Below are 15,132 nucleotides of genomic sequence, written 5' to 3'. Positions count from 1 at the left end.
TTAGATAAGATCATGGATTAGGTAAGGATCGTGGATTAGATAAGGATCGCGTGGAGTTAGATGGGAGATCATGGGATTAGGTAAGATCGTGGATTAGATGGAGGATCGTTGGATTAGGAATGAGATCCGGGTGGGATTAAATGAGATCATGGGATTAGGAAGATCGTGGATTAGATAAGATCATGCTAGATGAAGCATCATGGATGTAGATGAGATCATGGATAGAGTGAGATCGTGGATTAGATGAAGGATCTGCTGCGATTAGATGAGCATCGATGTTAGATTAACGATCATGGGATTAGATGAGCATCGTGGATTAGATGAGATCTTTCGGATTTAGATGAGATATGGATTAGGATAAGATCAATGGATTAGATAAGATCGTGGATTAGATAAGATTGGGCGATTTAGATGAGATCGATGGATTAGATGAGATCGATGGGATTAGATAAGGATCCGGGGATTAGATAAGATCATGGGATTAGATGAGATCGATGGATTAGATGAGATCGGTGGGATTAGATCAAGATCAGTGGATGTAGATGGAGATCGATGGGATTAGATGAGATCGCTGCGATTAGTATGAGATCGGTGGATTAGATGAGATCGTGGATCTAGATAAGATCGTGGATTAGGATGAGATTGTGGATTAGATGAGATCGTGGAATTAGATAAAGATCGTGGATTAGATAAGATCATGATTAGATGAGAGTCATGGATTAGATGAGAATCGTGGATTTAGATAAGATCGGGTTAGATGGAGATCTATGGGATATAGGATGAAGATCGTATTAGATGAGATCGTGGATTTAGAGAGGACGGGCATATTATATATGAGATCGAGACTGGATTTAGGTAAGATCGTGGTTAGGTGAGGATCGTGGATTAAGATGAGATCGTGGCATTAGCCATGAGATCATGGAATTAGCCATTCAGACGTGATTTAGATGAGATCGTTGCCGTATTAGATAGCATCAGGATTTTAGATAAGATCGTGGATTTAGATGATGATCAATGGATTAGATAAATGGTGGATAGATGAGATTCGCTTGGATTAGATGAGATTCGTGGATTAGATGAGGGATCAATGGATTACGATTAAGATCGTGGCGATTAGAATAAGATCAGTGGATTAGATGAGATCGTGGATTAAGGATGAGATCGTGGATTAGATAAGATCATGGATTAGATCAGATCGTGGATTAGAATTGAGATCGTGGGATTAGGATGAAGGGAGATCGTGAGATTAGCTATGAGACTCATGCGATTAGATAAGATCGTGCCGATTAGATTATGCATCAGTGGATTAGGGTAAGTATCGTGGATTGATGAGATGCGTGGATTAGCATATAGTATCGTGGATGTAGATCAGATCTTGCGATTAAGCATGAGATCATGGCATTTAGATGAGATCAGTGGATTAGATAGATCGATAGATTAGATATAGATCATTGGCATATTAGCGTAACAATCGTGGATTAGATGAGATCATGGATTACATAAGATCGATGGATTAGATAGATCGGATGGATTAGATGAATCATGGCATTAGATGAGATCGTGGATTAGATAGATCGTAGGATTAAGATAAGACTCATGGAGGTTAGGTTAAGATCGTGGATTAGATAAGATCCTGATTAGATGAGATCAGTGGGATTAGATAAGATCATGGATTATGCCGGTAAAGATCGCTGGCATTAGATAAGATTCATGGATTACGATAAGATCGCTGGATTAGATCAAAGATCGTGGATTAGATGAGATCATGCGTTAGATGAGCATCCATGGATTAGATAGATCGTGGATTAGATAATTGTGGATTAGATTAAGATCATGGATTAGCGTAAGATCGTGGATTAGGATAATGATCGTAGGATTAGCATAGTTGATCATGGCATTAGATGAGATCGTGGATATTAGATCAAGATCGTGGATTAGAAGAGATCGGTGGATTAGATAGATCATGGAGTTAGATGAGATATGAATTAGATAATGATCGTGGATTAGCATAAATCGGCGATTAGATAACGATCTGTGGATTAGGATGAGATCATGGATTAAGATAGGCATCGTGCGCATTTAGCATTGAGATCGCTGGATATAGATGAGATCCAATATGAATTAGATGAGATCATGCGATTAGCATGATGATCATTGGATTAGATCAAGATCATTGGACATTAGATTATAATCGTGTGATTTAGATGAGAATCGTGGATTAGATGAGATCATGATTAGGTAAGATCCGTTGAGGATTAGATAAGATCCGTGGATTTAGATAGATCGTGGCATTAGATCGATGATTCATCGGATATAGATGAGATCATGGATTAGATAAGATCAGTTGGCATTAGATGATGATTTCGCTGCGATTAGATAGAGATCATGGATTAGATAGAGATTATTTGAATTAGATAAGATTCGTGGATTAGATAAATCTGGGAGATTGAGATTTAGAGAGTCATGGATTAGATGAGAAATCATGGCATTAGATTGAGATCATGCAATTAGATGAGATCGCTGGATTTAGGATAAGATCATGCGATTAGGTAAAATCGCGTGGATTAGATAAGATCCGTGGATTTAGATAAGATCATGGATTAGGTAAAATCGTGGATTTAGATAGATCCGATGCGATTAGATGAGAATCGTGGGCATTAGATTCAGATCATGGATTAGATAAGATCATGGATTAGATAAATCGCTGGCATTAGATGAGCATCGGTGGATGATAGAGATCATGGATTAGCATTAAGCATGTGGATTAAGATAAGCATACGTGGTATTAGATAAGCATCGTGGTTAGATGAGATCGTGGATTAGATGCATGATCGTGGATTAGATGACGCGATCGTGGATTTAGATAAGATTCGCTGGATTAGATAAGATCGTGCGATTAGTATGATCGTGGATTAGAGAGATCGGTGATTAGATGAGTCATTGGATTAGATAACGATCGTGGATTTAGATAAGATCATGCGATTAAGATAAATCGCTGGATAGATGAGATCATGATTAGATGAATCATGGATTAGATGAGATTTATTTGGAATTAGATTAAGATTCGTGGATTACGATAAGATCTGTGAATTTATGATGATGATCAATGGATTAGATGAGAGATTATGAATTAGATTAGATCGTGGATTAGCATGAGATCATGGATTAGATGAGACGTGGATTAGATAAGTCGTGGATTTAGATAAGATCTTGCTGGATTAGATGAGCATCATGTGATTAGATGCAGATTATGAATTAGATAAGCATCGTGCGCATTAGCATGAGATCGTGGATTAGGATGAGATCGTGCATTAGATAAGATCGCTGGATTAGATGAGATCGTGCATTGATGCAGATTAATGAATTAGATACGATCGTGGATTAGATAAGACTCGTGGATTAGTCATGCATCATCATGGATTAGATGAGATTATGAATTAGATAAGATCGTGCGATTAGATAGATCGTGGATTAGATAAGATCATGGATTAGATGAGATCAATGGATTAGATGAGAGATCGTGGATTCAGATAAGATCGTGGATTAGATTGAGATCGTGGATTAGATGAGATCGTGGATTAAGATAAGATCGTTGGATTAGATGAGATCGTGCGATTAGATAGATCCTGTGGACTTAGATGAGATCGGGATTAGACGGTAGATCGTTGCGATTGAGATAGCTTCGTGATTAGATAAGATCGGTGGGATTAGATTAAGATCGTGGATTAGATAAGATCGTGGATTAGGATATAGATCATGGATTAGAGTAATCGTGGATTGACTTGCAGCATCATGGATTAGATGAGATTATGAATTAGATATAGATCAGTGGCATTAGATGAGATCATGGATTAGATGAGATCATAGGATTAGTTATGAGATTCATTGAATTAGATAAGATCGTGGATTAGATAGAGATCTGTGGATTAGATGAGATCATGCGATTAGATGAGATCGTGATTAGATGAGATCGTGGGCATTAGATGAGCATCTCTGGATTAGGTAAGCATCGTGCGATTAGAATGGAGTATCGTGGAATTAGAATAGATCGGTTCCACATGCAAAATTTGCCGAAAGTCGTGCAGGCAAGAAATAGCTCGAATGTACTTCAACCACAACGACAGCTAGGTGGCATCGCGACTGGTCGTTACACAAAATCTTCACTCAAGGTCCCGAGAGATTCGCGGCAAATTCTCGCGACGCGTCTCTTCTCTCTCTCTCTCTCTCTCTCGAGACGGGATCCGTTTAATCATGCGGTCAAAGGTCATGCAATTATCTCACATCTTCCGGTTCCGGCTTCGGATGCTCTTGCTCTCCCGTTTCTTGCGTAGGTGCTTGCGCTTCGGCTGCTGGGCTTCCCTGCTGGGAAGATTCCTTGTCAGCTTCAGCTGGCTGGGTTGATGCGGAAGCTGGAGCTTCGCTGGGAGGAGACTGCGATTGCTTAGCAGCATCCTGCGCTAGTATTATGGCTTCATTTTCCAATTCGGGCTGAAACGAATTCGAATGCTGACCATTCTTATTCGATAACTATAGTCTCAAGCAAATTGCATCTTGCAAATTTCAAATTGCAAACTGCATCTTAGCACCGTGCGCTAGTATTATGGCCTCGTTTTTCGAATTCAGGCTGAAATAATTCGAATGATCACCATTCTTATTTGATAACTATAGTCTCAAGCAAATTGTCCCACAGACATGCAACACTTTCACATGGAAATGGAGCTACGCAAATGTTTCGACTACAAGAACTAGATTTGAAACTGAGAGAGAAATTCCGAACACAGTAATTACGTATGCGAAACGAAGTAACCGACCCAAACCATCCTTTTAACTTCAAACCCAATTTCACATTGCAATTCTGCAGTAAAATCAACATGCAAATCGTCGCGAATAGGCATGCAAGTAGTTGGTTGCGCCATGCAAAGTCTCACACGATCTGGACTCGGAGCACACACTTCTGCTTCTGTGGCAGGCTTCACATCTTCAACAACCCTGCTAGTGGGCACCTCGACAGCAGCGGCACTGGCTACCTCGACTGGCTTCCCTTCCTTCACCTCACGATCAGGTGCCTCTGTCACCGCCGGCTTCTCGTCTTGCAGCTGAAATATGCATCTTCCACACTTCTAACCGAATCTAAGAGAGACTGTGAGTACAAGGGAATAGTGATGGAACTGCCACCATACATTAGATAATCCTTCTTGTAATGTAGTCTCGCTATAACTCGCAGAAAATAATATTTCTGACATATATGCAGGAAGTTGTACGTGATATCATGCATTGCGTTTAGGTTTAAGACGACCAGGCAACTAATGGGAACCAGGCATAAAGACTTGATGATTTTGACGAATTTCTGGCATGCATATCTTCTCATTCGTCTGCAGGGTCATCAACAGTCTATGCTAATGAAAAGACAGAGAAATGGAGAGTGAGAGAATAAGAATTGCGCCAAGCTCTCTACCAGTCCTGCGTATGGCTGCGAGCAATCTACCATTCACATGCATGCAGAGTCACATTAGCAGCGTTCCCCTGCTTGCATGGCTACTGCTAAATGACAGTCAGCCACTATACACAGTCTATTAGTGTCATCCCACAGTCTAGCAGTGGAGGACAATGACTACCAATATCAGGCAGAAGATACGCGTTGCTAACATATCCAACTAGTTGGCCAAGAGTTTAGCAACACTGCCGATCAGCTTCGAGCCGCTCTTAGTCACGAATGCTAAAGACATACGTGATGACGGCAGTAAGACCATGCAAAGATACAATAAACGCCCCACAGGTGGCAGCACTCACATCAGCCTTCAAGTGGCGACCAACGTATCACCACCATCCTGGCACCATGTGTAAGGTATGCCATAGCAAATGCGACCGATCTGTACCGATCACATCAGAGGCGATTGTGACTTGACATGTAGCTATCATGCATACAACGATAATCTACGACTACTAAAAGGAAGTTACCTTAGTGTCACTGAACGCCCTAGGTGCTTCCACTTTGCTGGCAAGCCTTGCAAAGAATTCATGTTAGTGTTAGATGGAAATCAACTCCCACACTGTTACTGTTACTGTAGACAGCATTACTGTAGTGGAAAGAAATTTCCTCGTGTTTCTAGCATGGTGTTTGTAAGCAATGCAGGACACAGCGGGAGATAGAAACCAATCACTCTCCGATTTCTTACAATTTGTCTACGATCAATTGTTATTTCAACCAACAAAAACGAATCACACACACCGAAACAATCCAATTCGGCAACATTATTATCCATCAAGATCCTATCGGACCTCCTCCAATTCTTCACACAGCATGCAGGCATATGGGTGTCAAAGCCTTAGGATCGATGACTTGATGTTACTATACTTGCCAGTTATATAGTGAATCAACGCAAAGCTCGATGGCCGGTGCTAGTTCAACGTGTCAGTGGTTAATCCATGCAGGTGTGATCACCCGACAGTCATCTGAGCCTAGTTTGGCACCCCAGATTAGTGTAGCACATATGCGACAACATATTGCAGGGGTCTCAAGCTATCCTCGACCCGTCATCTGCATCGCACGCACGCAAGCAGTAACGAACACGGTTCCTGCTTACAGAAGGCTGCAAATCGGCAACGTACAGTCAACTGCGTCACACACGCAAGCTGTAACGGACACGGTACCCACTGCATAGTGACAACGTACAGTCAACTGCGTCACACACGCAAGCAGTAACGGACACGGTCCCCACTGCATTGACAACGTACAGTCAACTGCGTCACACACGCAAGCAGTAACGGACACGGTCCCCACTGAAAAGTGGCAACGTACAGTCAACTGCGTCACACACGCAAGCAGTAAGGGACACTGTACCCACTGCAAAGCGGCAACGAGCGACGCACACGCGTAATTCATGCATGCTCTCACGTTTGCCACCTCGTTGGCGATGTCGTCGTCGGCGAGGTAGACGACGTCGCCGCCGACGCAGGCTTTGGGCGACGAGAGAGACTGGTCCTCCGATAGCTTCCTCTTCAGAGTGCACGCCTTGTGGCAGCTGTCGCACAGGACGGTGATCTCCTTCGGGTCAGTCTTGTTGGTGGGCGGTTCAACGAGCGCGCTGGGAGCGTGGGTCTTTGCTTCCGCCTGCTTTTTGCCGTTCTTTCTCGGCGGTGCTTCCAACTTTCCTGTTTGTTTTGGTGGTGACTGAAAGAAGCATCGACTCAATAGGAATCGTAACCGTATGTACTCATAATGGACAGAGGCGTTCGTATGTGCATTCACACGCATGCGTATGACAGACTGAATAAATGCTTGCCAGCCAAACGTATACATCTAATATTAATTAACCCAACGGATTCGATAGTCACACTCGATTACCTAATTTTGTTAGTTGTGGACCATACCTAGATTCAAAACCTCCATGTGAGTACAGAAATCATCCATCCACTACATGAACAGTGTGTGTACAACATCCGAGAAAAAATGCCAGCACATGTGCTGCCCAAGCTTTATTTATTTTATTTTTTTCGCGTTCACGGTTCGTTACATCTACGGATCGCATGCAGACCACGTGCAAACACTTTCGGAAAATAAAATCTCCACGCATGCATCCACTGCACGCTTACTTCTTTCGAAATTCTCTTGGGTTTAACTGGAACCGGTGTGGTGCTAGCAGCGCAGACCACGGTGGCAACGGGCCGGTCTTCATACTGTACGACAGGCTTCACCGGCTGTTTTACCGGCTCCTCTTTTTTCGCCAGCTGAAACACACACTCGCACGTGAGCAGCCGGTGGCCCATCATCGATAATATTTATCATATTAATCTTGATTCCATCGATTATGGAAAGGAATACATCATGCACGCATCACGCGTTTTCCGGGTGTGAACGTCAGAGTGAATGCCATTGCACATAGGGTCTAGCATCCATCGCGTACCCTTAATGAACCCGTAATACGTCATGCATCGGCGCGTTTTCCAGGTAGGTCAGAGCGAATGCCCTTGCGCATGGGGTCTAGCATCAGTCTAGCACCCTTAACATAGGGTCTAGCAGCATCCATCGCCTACCCCTAGCCGTAATACGTCATGCCTCAGCGCGTTTTCCGGGGTCGGTCAGAGTGAATGCCCTCATGCATAGGGTCTAGCATTCATTGCCTATCCTTAACGCTCCCTCGCGCATAGGGGTCTAGCATTGCCTACCCTTAGAGCATGGGTTTCTCTTCTTCAGCGAAACTCGCGTCGGCATGCAACTAGCCACGCATGCACGCGCACACCAGCATGCCGACGCTTACATTTTCCGCCCGTCGTTTCTCGTCCATCAGCCAGTACGACGGCCTGTCGCTCGATCGGTACGGCGCCGCGTCCGTCTTGCGCGCGCCCAGCTCCCGCGGTCGCCACGGCAACGGCGCGACCGAGCCGTCGGGGCGCCGCGATCCAGCCACGGTGCCCGACGTGTGCGTCGTCTTCTCTCGCTTCTCGTAGCTGCGCTCCTCCGACCGATAGCTGTACGGCTCCCGCTTGGGGGCGCTAGCGAGCGGCGCCGCCGCCTCGCGCCTTGCCGCCGCCTCGCGCGCCCACGGCGGCGTGTAGGGACGCCGTATCGGCGGCTCCTCGGGGATCTTGTATCCGGGGGGACGCGACGGAGGCTGCGTGTCCCGGGGAAGCGCGGACGTCTTCTGCTGCCAGGCGGCGCGCTCCTCCGGATGCCAGGGAATCGGCTCCTTCGTGCGCCAGTACTCGCCGCCGTCGGCCTGGCGCCCCCTGGCGGGCATCGTCTCGACCTTCCTGCGGCCGGGATCGGCGGAGTGGACGGAGGGCGGCTGCAGCGGCCGCTCCGGCTTTCCGCGGGGTAGCGTGCAGAAGGCGCTCGGCTTGAGGCGGTCGCCCCTAGGCGGGCGGCCGATGGTTCGATAGCGGGTCGTCGTCTCAACAATGATCTCTCGCTTGCCTAACTGTATGTGCTGCGAGGGGACAAGTGACATGCTGAACGCTGACAAAGAGTGAGGAGACAGGGAGAACGGAGAGAGGGAGGAGACAGAGGGAGAACGGAGAGAGGAGACAGAGGGAGAAGAGAGAGAGGGAGGAGACAGAGGGAGAACGGAGAGAGGAGACAGAGGGGGAGAGAGAAGAGACAGTGGGAGAGGAGACAGAGGGAGAAGAGAGAGGGAGAACAGAGCGAGGAGACAGAGGGGAGAGAGAAGAGACAGAGGGAGAGGAGACAAAGGGAGAGAAGACAAAGGGAGAGAAGACAGAGGGAGAGGAGACAGAGAGAGAGAGGAGAGACGACAAGAGAGGGAGAGAGACGCAGAGAGAGACCGAGAGAGAGAGAGAGAGAGTGGGGAGCAGAGATGAGAGAGAGATCGGACGAGCGAGAGAGATAGGAGAGAGCAGATGGAGAGACGGCAGAGACGAGAGAGAGAGATGATGAGAGCATGAGAGAAGAGAGAGAGAGAGGATACGCCGCACCGGCTGCGATGAGAGATGCGGCCGAACGATGTGTGCGTCGATGGAACTAAGTGGCCTAGCTGCGAGCGAGTGCCAACGCACTCTCGTCCCGAGGCTCTCACTATAGCTGCCTCGCTCCCCAAGTTTTCCTTCGCCAGCGCGTTTTCAACGACGGTGAACCCTGTTTTAGTCCACCCACTCACAGTTCTAGTTACAGTGTCGAGAACTAACTACGGTTAGGCCACCGCCGAGTGCAGAGTGCGTTTACGCTGAATCTATGTAGTCAGGGCGTAGACGGTCGGCTAGCTAGCGCGCGGGCGTCACGCTTTACGGACACACTTGCCCCGACCGTTTCTGTTCCGACACCGCCACGAGATACCGCGCAAAACGCTTACGGCGAAACACTCGCATAAAGAATTCGACGAGAGGGCGCCACTTTGCGGGTGTGACCGATTACCTTGCCTTGTGACAGAAAAGATGCCCATATGATATGACTACTAGGCCCACTTTAATTGTTAATTTAATTCTTTTTATTTTTTAGGTCCGTTAGGCGCTTAGGGTTAGGTGTTAGGCTTATGCCGTTTTTTTTTTAAAGTGCCTAGTAGTCTAATGCCTAAGTGTCCTAGTAGTCATATCATATCGCATCTAACTGCCGGGTGCATTACCTTGAGTATTTTGTAGTCGTCCTGTCTCTTCGAGTGCTCTGCCAGGCGAGGCTGCTAAATTGCAGTGCCTTCGCCGCGTCAAGTCCACAAGTTTCCGGCCTCTCTTATCAATCCTTTGCTGCAAAGAGAAAACGACGATGGAGGCAAATAAAAACGCAGAGCTGCCCCCCCACTGCAGCAGTAATGTTATGCATCGAAAGCAGCAAACATCTTAGTCCGCGCATAGAGTAAAAAAATCCCCCAGCGCTGACAGTTATTCCCTAGCGCGAGCCCCCCCCCCCGTCTCGCTAATTAAAAGTCGGCGTTACTCTGAAAATACAATATCGGGCTTCCGCCTGCTTTGCTTGAACGCCACTAGTTTGTCGTCTTCCCAGGCACGCGTGCTAAAAATTCGCTTCCGAGATCCTGTCAACAGGTGACGAAGGCAAGGTCTGATACCTAATAGGCGACAGATGCCACTGATGGTTAATCATAAAATAGAGATGAAAGTGTTTAGAGGCTCCGATTTGCAATAGCTCAACTAATAATAAACACACTCGCGTTTTAATAGGACGCGTAATCTGACGTCCAAACACTAACGTTCGGCGATTTGCGTGGCTATGTAAACGCAAGTCAAAAGAAACGGAACCCGCGTGATGTGTTCTGTCATCGCTTAGAATAACAACAACATGCGAGCATCCTGTATTTACTCATGTACAGTACTCTGCAACATATGATACTCCCTGGGAAGTGTCATAATATAGATGATCTATCTTATATATGATGAATTATCTATCGTGTATATTATATAGATTATCTATCTTATATATGATGAATTATCTATCGTATATATTATATCGATTATCTATATTATGACATTCGTGATACTACCAGGAGTCTATCAATATTGATAGACTCCTGATACTACTACTACTACACGGTAGCATTTCTACTGCCACCACATCGCGATTGTAATTGCACGAAAACGCACACACACACACACACAGTCACGACGCTTAGAATGTGGTTGCGAGCAAACAGCCAGATCATTTAGAACACATTAGAGATAGCACACGAGCAGGACCGCCACCTGCCACGCAGAAGGAATCAATCATTAATCATATTTTTTTACAATCGGCTACCCCATTACGTCCAATAAAGAAATAACCTCACTAAATGCTGCGCGCATGCCAAGATAAACCTGCTTACTGAGCAACACTCTGGTTTACGTTATAACTGACCCCGCATTTGTGCATGTACCCGCACAAGGACAGGTGATTGGAGGGCAAATTATAACATGAATTAAACTAAGTGTGGTACGTATACTGATCATGCTATCCTAGTAAACAAAACACCCACGCACACGCACGCAGCTTTGCTGTCATGCTGATAGCATCTAAGCAAGCAACCGCGAGAGCAACCGCGACTAAATACCACACGAATAGTATCGGGGCACGATAGATAACTTGTTACATGATAGATAACTTGTATTATATGATAACTTGTATAGATAACTAACTTGTATAGATAATTTGTATAGATAACTTGTATAGATATGATAGATAACTTGTATTATGAAACAAAATTCTCTAACTACAGTTAGAGCGATCGAAGAAACCCGCTTCCTGTTCCTGCTCGTGAATAATATATCCGATACATATTCTGACATTTCGCTGAGACATCGCGTGAGTATACGTGCAATCTTACACATATAGTATACGTGCAATCTCACACATATAGTATACGTGCAATCTCACACATATAGTATACGTGCAATCTCACACATATAGTATACGTGCAATCTCGACCCACTCTTGAGAGAGGGAGATTGAGAGAGGGAGATCAAAGAGGGAGATTTAGGAAATCACAACTCAGCAAACAAAATCTTCTCCTGGATCGCACTTACTCCCTCTACATTGTTTACCGAAACTATCCATCTAGCTCTACTCCTGTACGTGGAACCATTCTGCATGGTCATTCAAGCGGCATTGGACAACACCTATGGGCAACCGAAGGTCATAGCTCCGGGGCGAAATACCTTTCGCGTGACCTCTCAACTGTCACCTAGCGCAGTCTCGGCATGGCTGTACGCGCTGCATCCTGCTCGCTGGCGTTCGAATATTGTGTTTGGGCCAAACGGGGTGTTTAGTAGTGAGTGGCTGACTGTACGCCCACCAGAGGCATGCTCGGGCGAACAACACACAACACACTATGATGCGTGACGCGGGCAATATCATAATAACAGGAGTGAATACTAATAGATCTATTATTATTATTCACTCCTAATAATAACATATATATATAATAATATAACTGAGATTGGTGACGTGTATAATCAAGGTCATACAGGACAAAGCATGCAGATCACAGAAGAGTGACGAGTTACACTTGGCCTCTCATCTCACCAGTGTCGGGAACTAACGAGTACCAGATGGTATTTGATCCGCTTCTATTCCGGCACTCGTCTGCTAATCATTTTTGCCAGCATGAAATCAAAACATTTCGAACTTCCATTTCCAGTTTTTTTGTGTGCAAACCGTGCGTAGTTTTGGACAGTTTTAGAAATGTGCGAACATTTCCAGTTTTGCAGCACTGTGGTGACATTGCTGAGAATCTCTCAGAACAACAAGACATATCTCAAACGTGTCAGATACGATTATGAACAGACTCAAAAAAATATTTGTGACACGCATCTTCTACTTCTCCCACTAGATGGCAGGCTGGAACATCCAACGTATATGCCTTGAAAAATACGCGACGAACAGAACGCTCTGAAATGCGCTCTGATGTTCAGAAAAGGGATCTTACTTAGAGTTAGAGTTTTCGGCGAGTCGGGGATGCCAACAGATGTAGATGGTCCATTGTTTTCCGGACCGTTAGCCGGCCTGGCGACATCATAAACTCCAATGGCTGCATCGGGCGTTTTGTTTGAATTTCCAACCAAGACAGGTGTCCTGAGAGTGCTGTAAAAAACCAAACTTAATGCGGTTAGCAAGACACGAACTACGTTGAATCAACACTGAATTGCTAACGATTTCCCTTCCAGTTTCCACAACCGAATGAGTGTTTTTCGTGCATCCGATATTATCTATTCAAGAAACCCCCACTGTGAATGAAAAATTCAAGCTATTTTACAAGATTTTTCCCATCATTAATCGACACTTCACAGTAATTTACAGCATAAAATTGCCACACGATACCGAATTATCAGGCACTAATCAGTCTATTTAATCAACTTTGTCTCCTTCCATTTTCGATACAGTCCTTTGGACTTTGAAGACTAATATTTACGAGGTTACCATCGATGCAACCAACAATTAAAGGATGGTATCATGTGTATGCAGCTCACACCGCCCAGTCAGACGGATGGACAACCGTACGTACGCGTACCTTGCGGGAGTTGTGGCACGCGAGAGAGGTGTGGTTGGTGTGGGTGGAAGGACGGGCTCGAAGCGAGGGCAGTTGTAGGTTCCCTCGGCAGTTTCCACCTGCAGCTTGCCGAGTGCTTGATGCAGCGTCTGTACCAGCTGAAACACACGCCAGAGATGAATCACCATAGCGACGGTATCGATGGCAACCGCACGAGACTGAGCGTACAGAGACTTACGACTCTATATGTCATTACACTGTTCTATCATTACATGTTATTTCATTACTGGCCCTAGTCGGGTGAATGTACACCTTGTATGGCTTGTACCTATGTAATATTACAGTGGTTTATGGATAACGCAAATCTTTACCTGTGCAGATTGGCCGTGAAGTGCTGTATCAGCATTGAATATTGCCTGGAACAGCTGCACGTAGGTCTGAATTCGGCTGCAAACAAAAATGTTATTTATGTGAGACATTCAATCAACACAAGAATATATGTGAATTACTTGCTAACAAAGACATTCTGAAAAGTCATTTTGAATCTAAGTTATTTTGGCGGGTAGTGGATGGAAACCCGAGTCACCACGGAAAATTTATCACACCTAAATTTAAAAAAAAAAGTTTTTAACTGAAAAATAAGCGAATCTTATTGAAAAACATCAAATCATGAATATAATGTTTTTTTGTGAAATTCTATAATCACCTTCATTTTTCATCCACGCTGAACCGATCAGTCATTAGATGTAGCTATTGTAATCATGAGAGAAATTACCTATCATTAGAGATAGGAACTCTTACCTATCGTAAAGCTCCGGGAGCTGCTCATACATCGTACTGTTTATATCGTCGAACAAGTCCTTCGCTTCCAATAGTTCACTGTGAGACTGGAACAGCATCATTCATATTATTACGCAACATACAACAATAATACACAATATTACTTGCATAAACAAAACAAACCCACAACCAATAACAACAACAACAACAACAGCAACAGCAACAACAACAACAACAACACAGCAGTGATGGTGTAGTTAGATAGCAGCTTGTTTGAACAAAAAGCAATAATAATAATAATAATAATAATAACGATGATAACAATATAATTCAATAGTCGATATGATCACGCCATTCATATGTGAAACTTTTACTGACTATCAGAATTCAGGGGCGTGTACAGGATTTGTAGCAGGGGCGGTCTAACCATAACCCAAACTTGGGAGGACGCGAAGGGGGGGTCTAGGGGGCACTCCCCCAGAAATTTTTTGAAATTAGACCCCCTCAGATGCGTTTTCTGCGCGAGCAGGGGGGGGGGTCCGGACCCCCTGGACCCCCCCTGTACACGCCCCTGGAATTCTCATTCTGCAATGCTGTTGTGGGAAAATAACACTCTGGTGACAACAAATTGTTTTCACAATGACGAAACAAGCAAAGAGCATAACTAACCGCTGTTTTGACTAAAAAAATATAACCTTTGTCCCTAACCACTTTTAAAGCCAATTGTTAGCAATTGTACTAGAACCTTGAGTGAACCTGGTGAATCGTGGACCACGGAAACGAATTTATTCGTCATGCACCATCGACATAGCAAACAAGAGTTTTATTTCAACACAGTCACATAATATATATATATATATATATATATATCTCTCTCTCTCTCGCTCTTTCTCTCTCTTTCTCTCTCTCTCTCTCTCTCTCTCTCTCT

The 15,132-nt window shown here is 44.8% G+C and overlaps 1 protein-coding gene across 1 annotated transcript in view; it reads right to left on the bottom strand.

Annotated features, from left to right (window-relative positions):
- Window positions 1-15,132, bottom strand: part of LOC106808061 (bridging integrator 2-like) — a gene marked incomplete in the record, with an annotated part of 86,291 nt that overhangs the window by 17,634 nt on the left and 53,525 nt on the right. The window contains 4 exon segments of the mRNA XM_014810619.1: window positions 12,864-13,018; window positions 13,446-13,582; window positions 13,796-13,871; window positions 14,226-14,311. Of these exon segments, the coding sequence (XP_014666105.1) occupies window positions 12,864-13,018; window positions 13,446-13,582; window positions 13,796-13,871; window positions 14,226-14,311 (454 nt within the window).

Source organism: Priapulus caudatus, unplaced genomic scaffold, assembly GCF_000485595.1.
Source record: "Priapulus caudatus unplaced genomic scaffold, Priapulus_caudatus-5.0.1 Scaffold251, whole genome shotgun sequence".
NCBI lineage: Eukaryota > Metazoa > Priapulida > Priapulimorpha > Priapulimorphida > Priapulidae > Priapulus > Priapulus caudatus.
The sequence above is the reverse complement of the archived record's forward strand: the minus strand, read 5'-3'. Positions and strand labels throughout refer to the sequence as shown.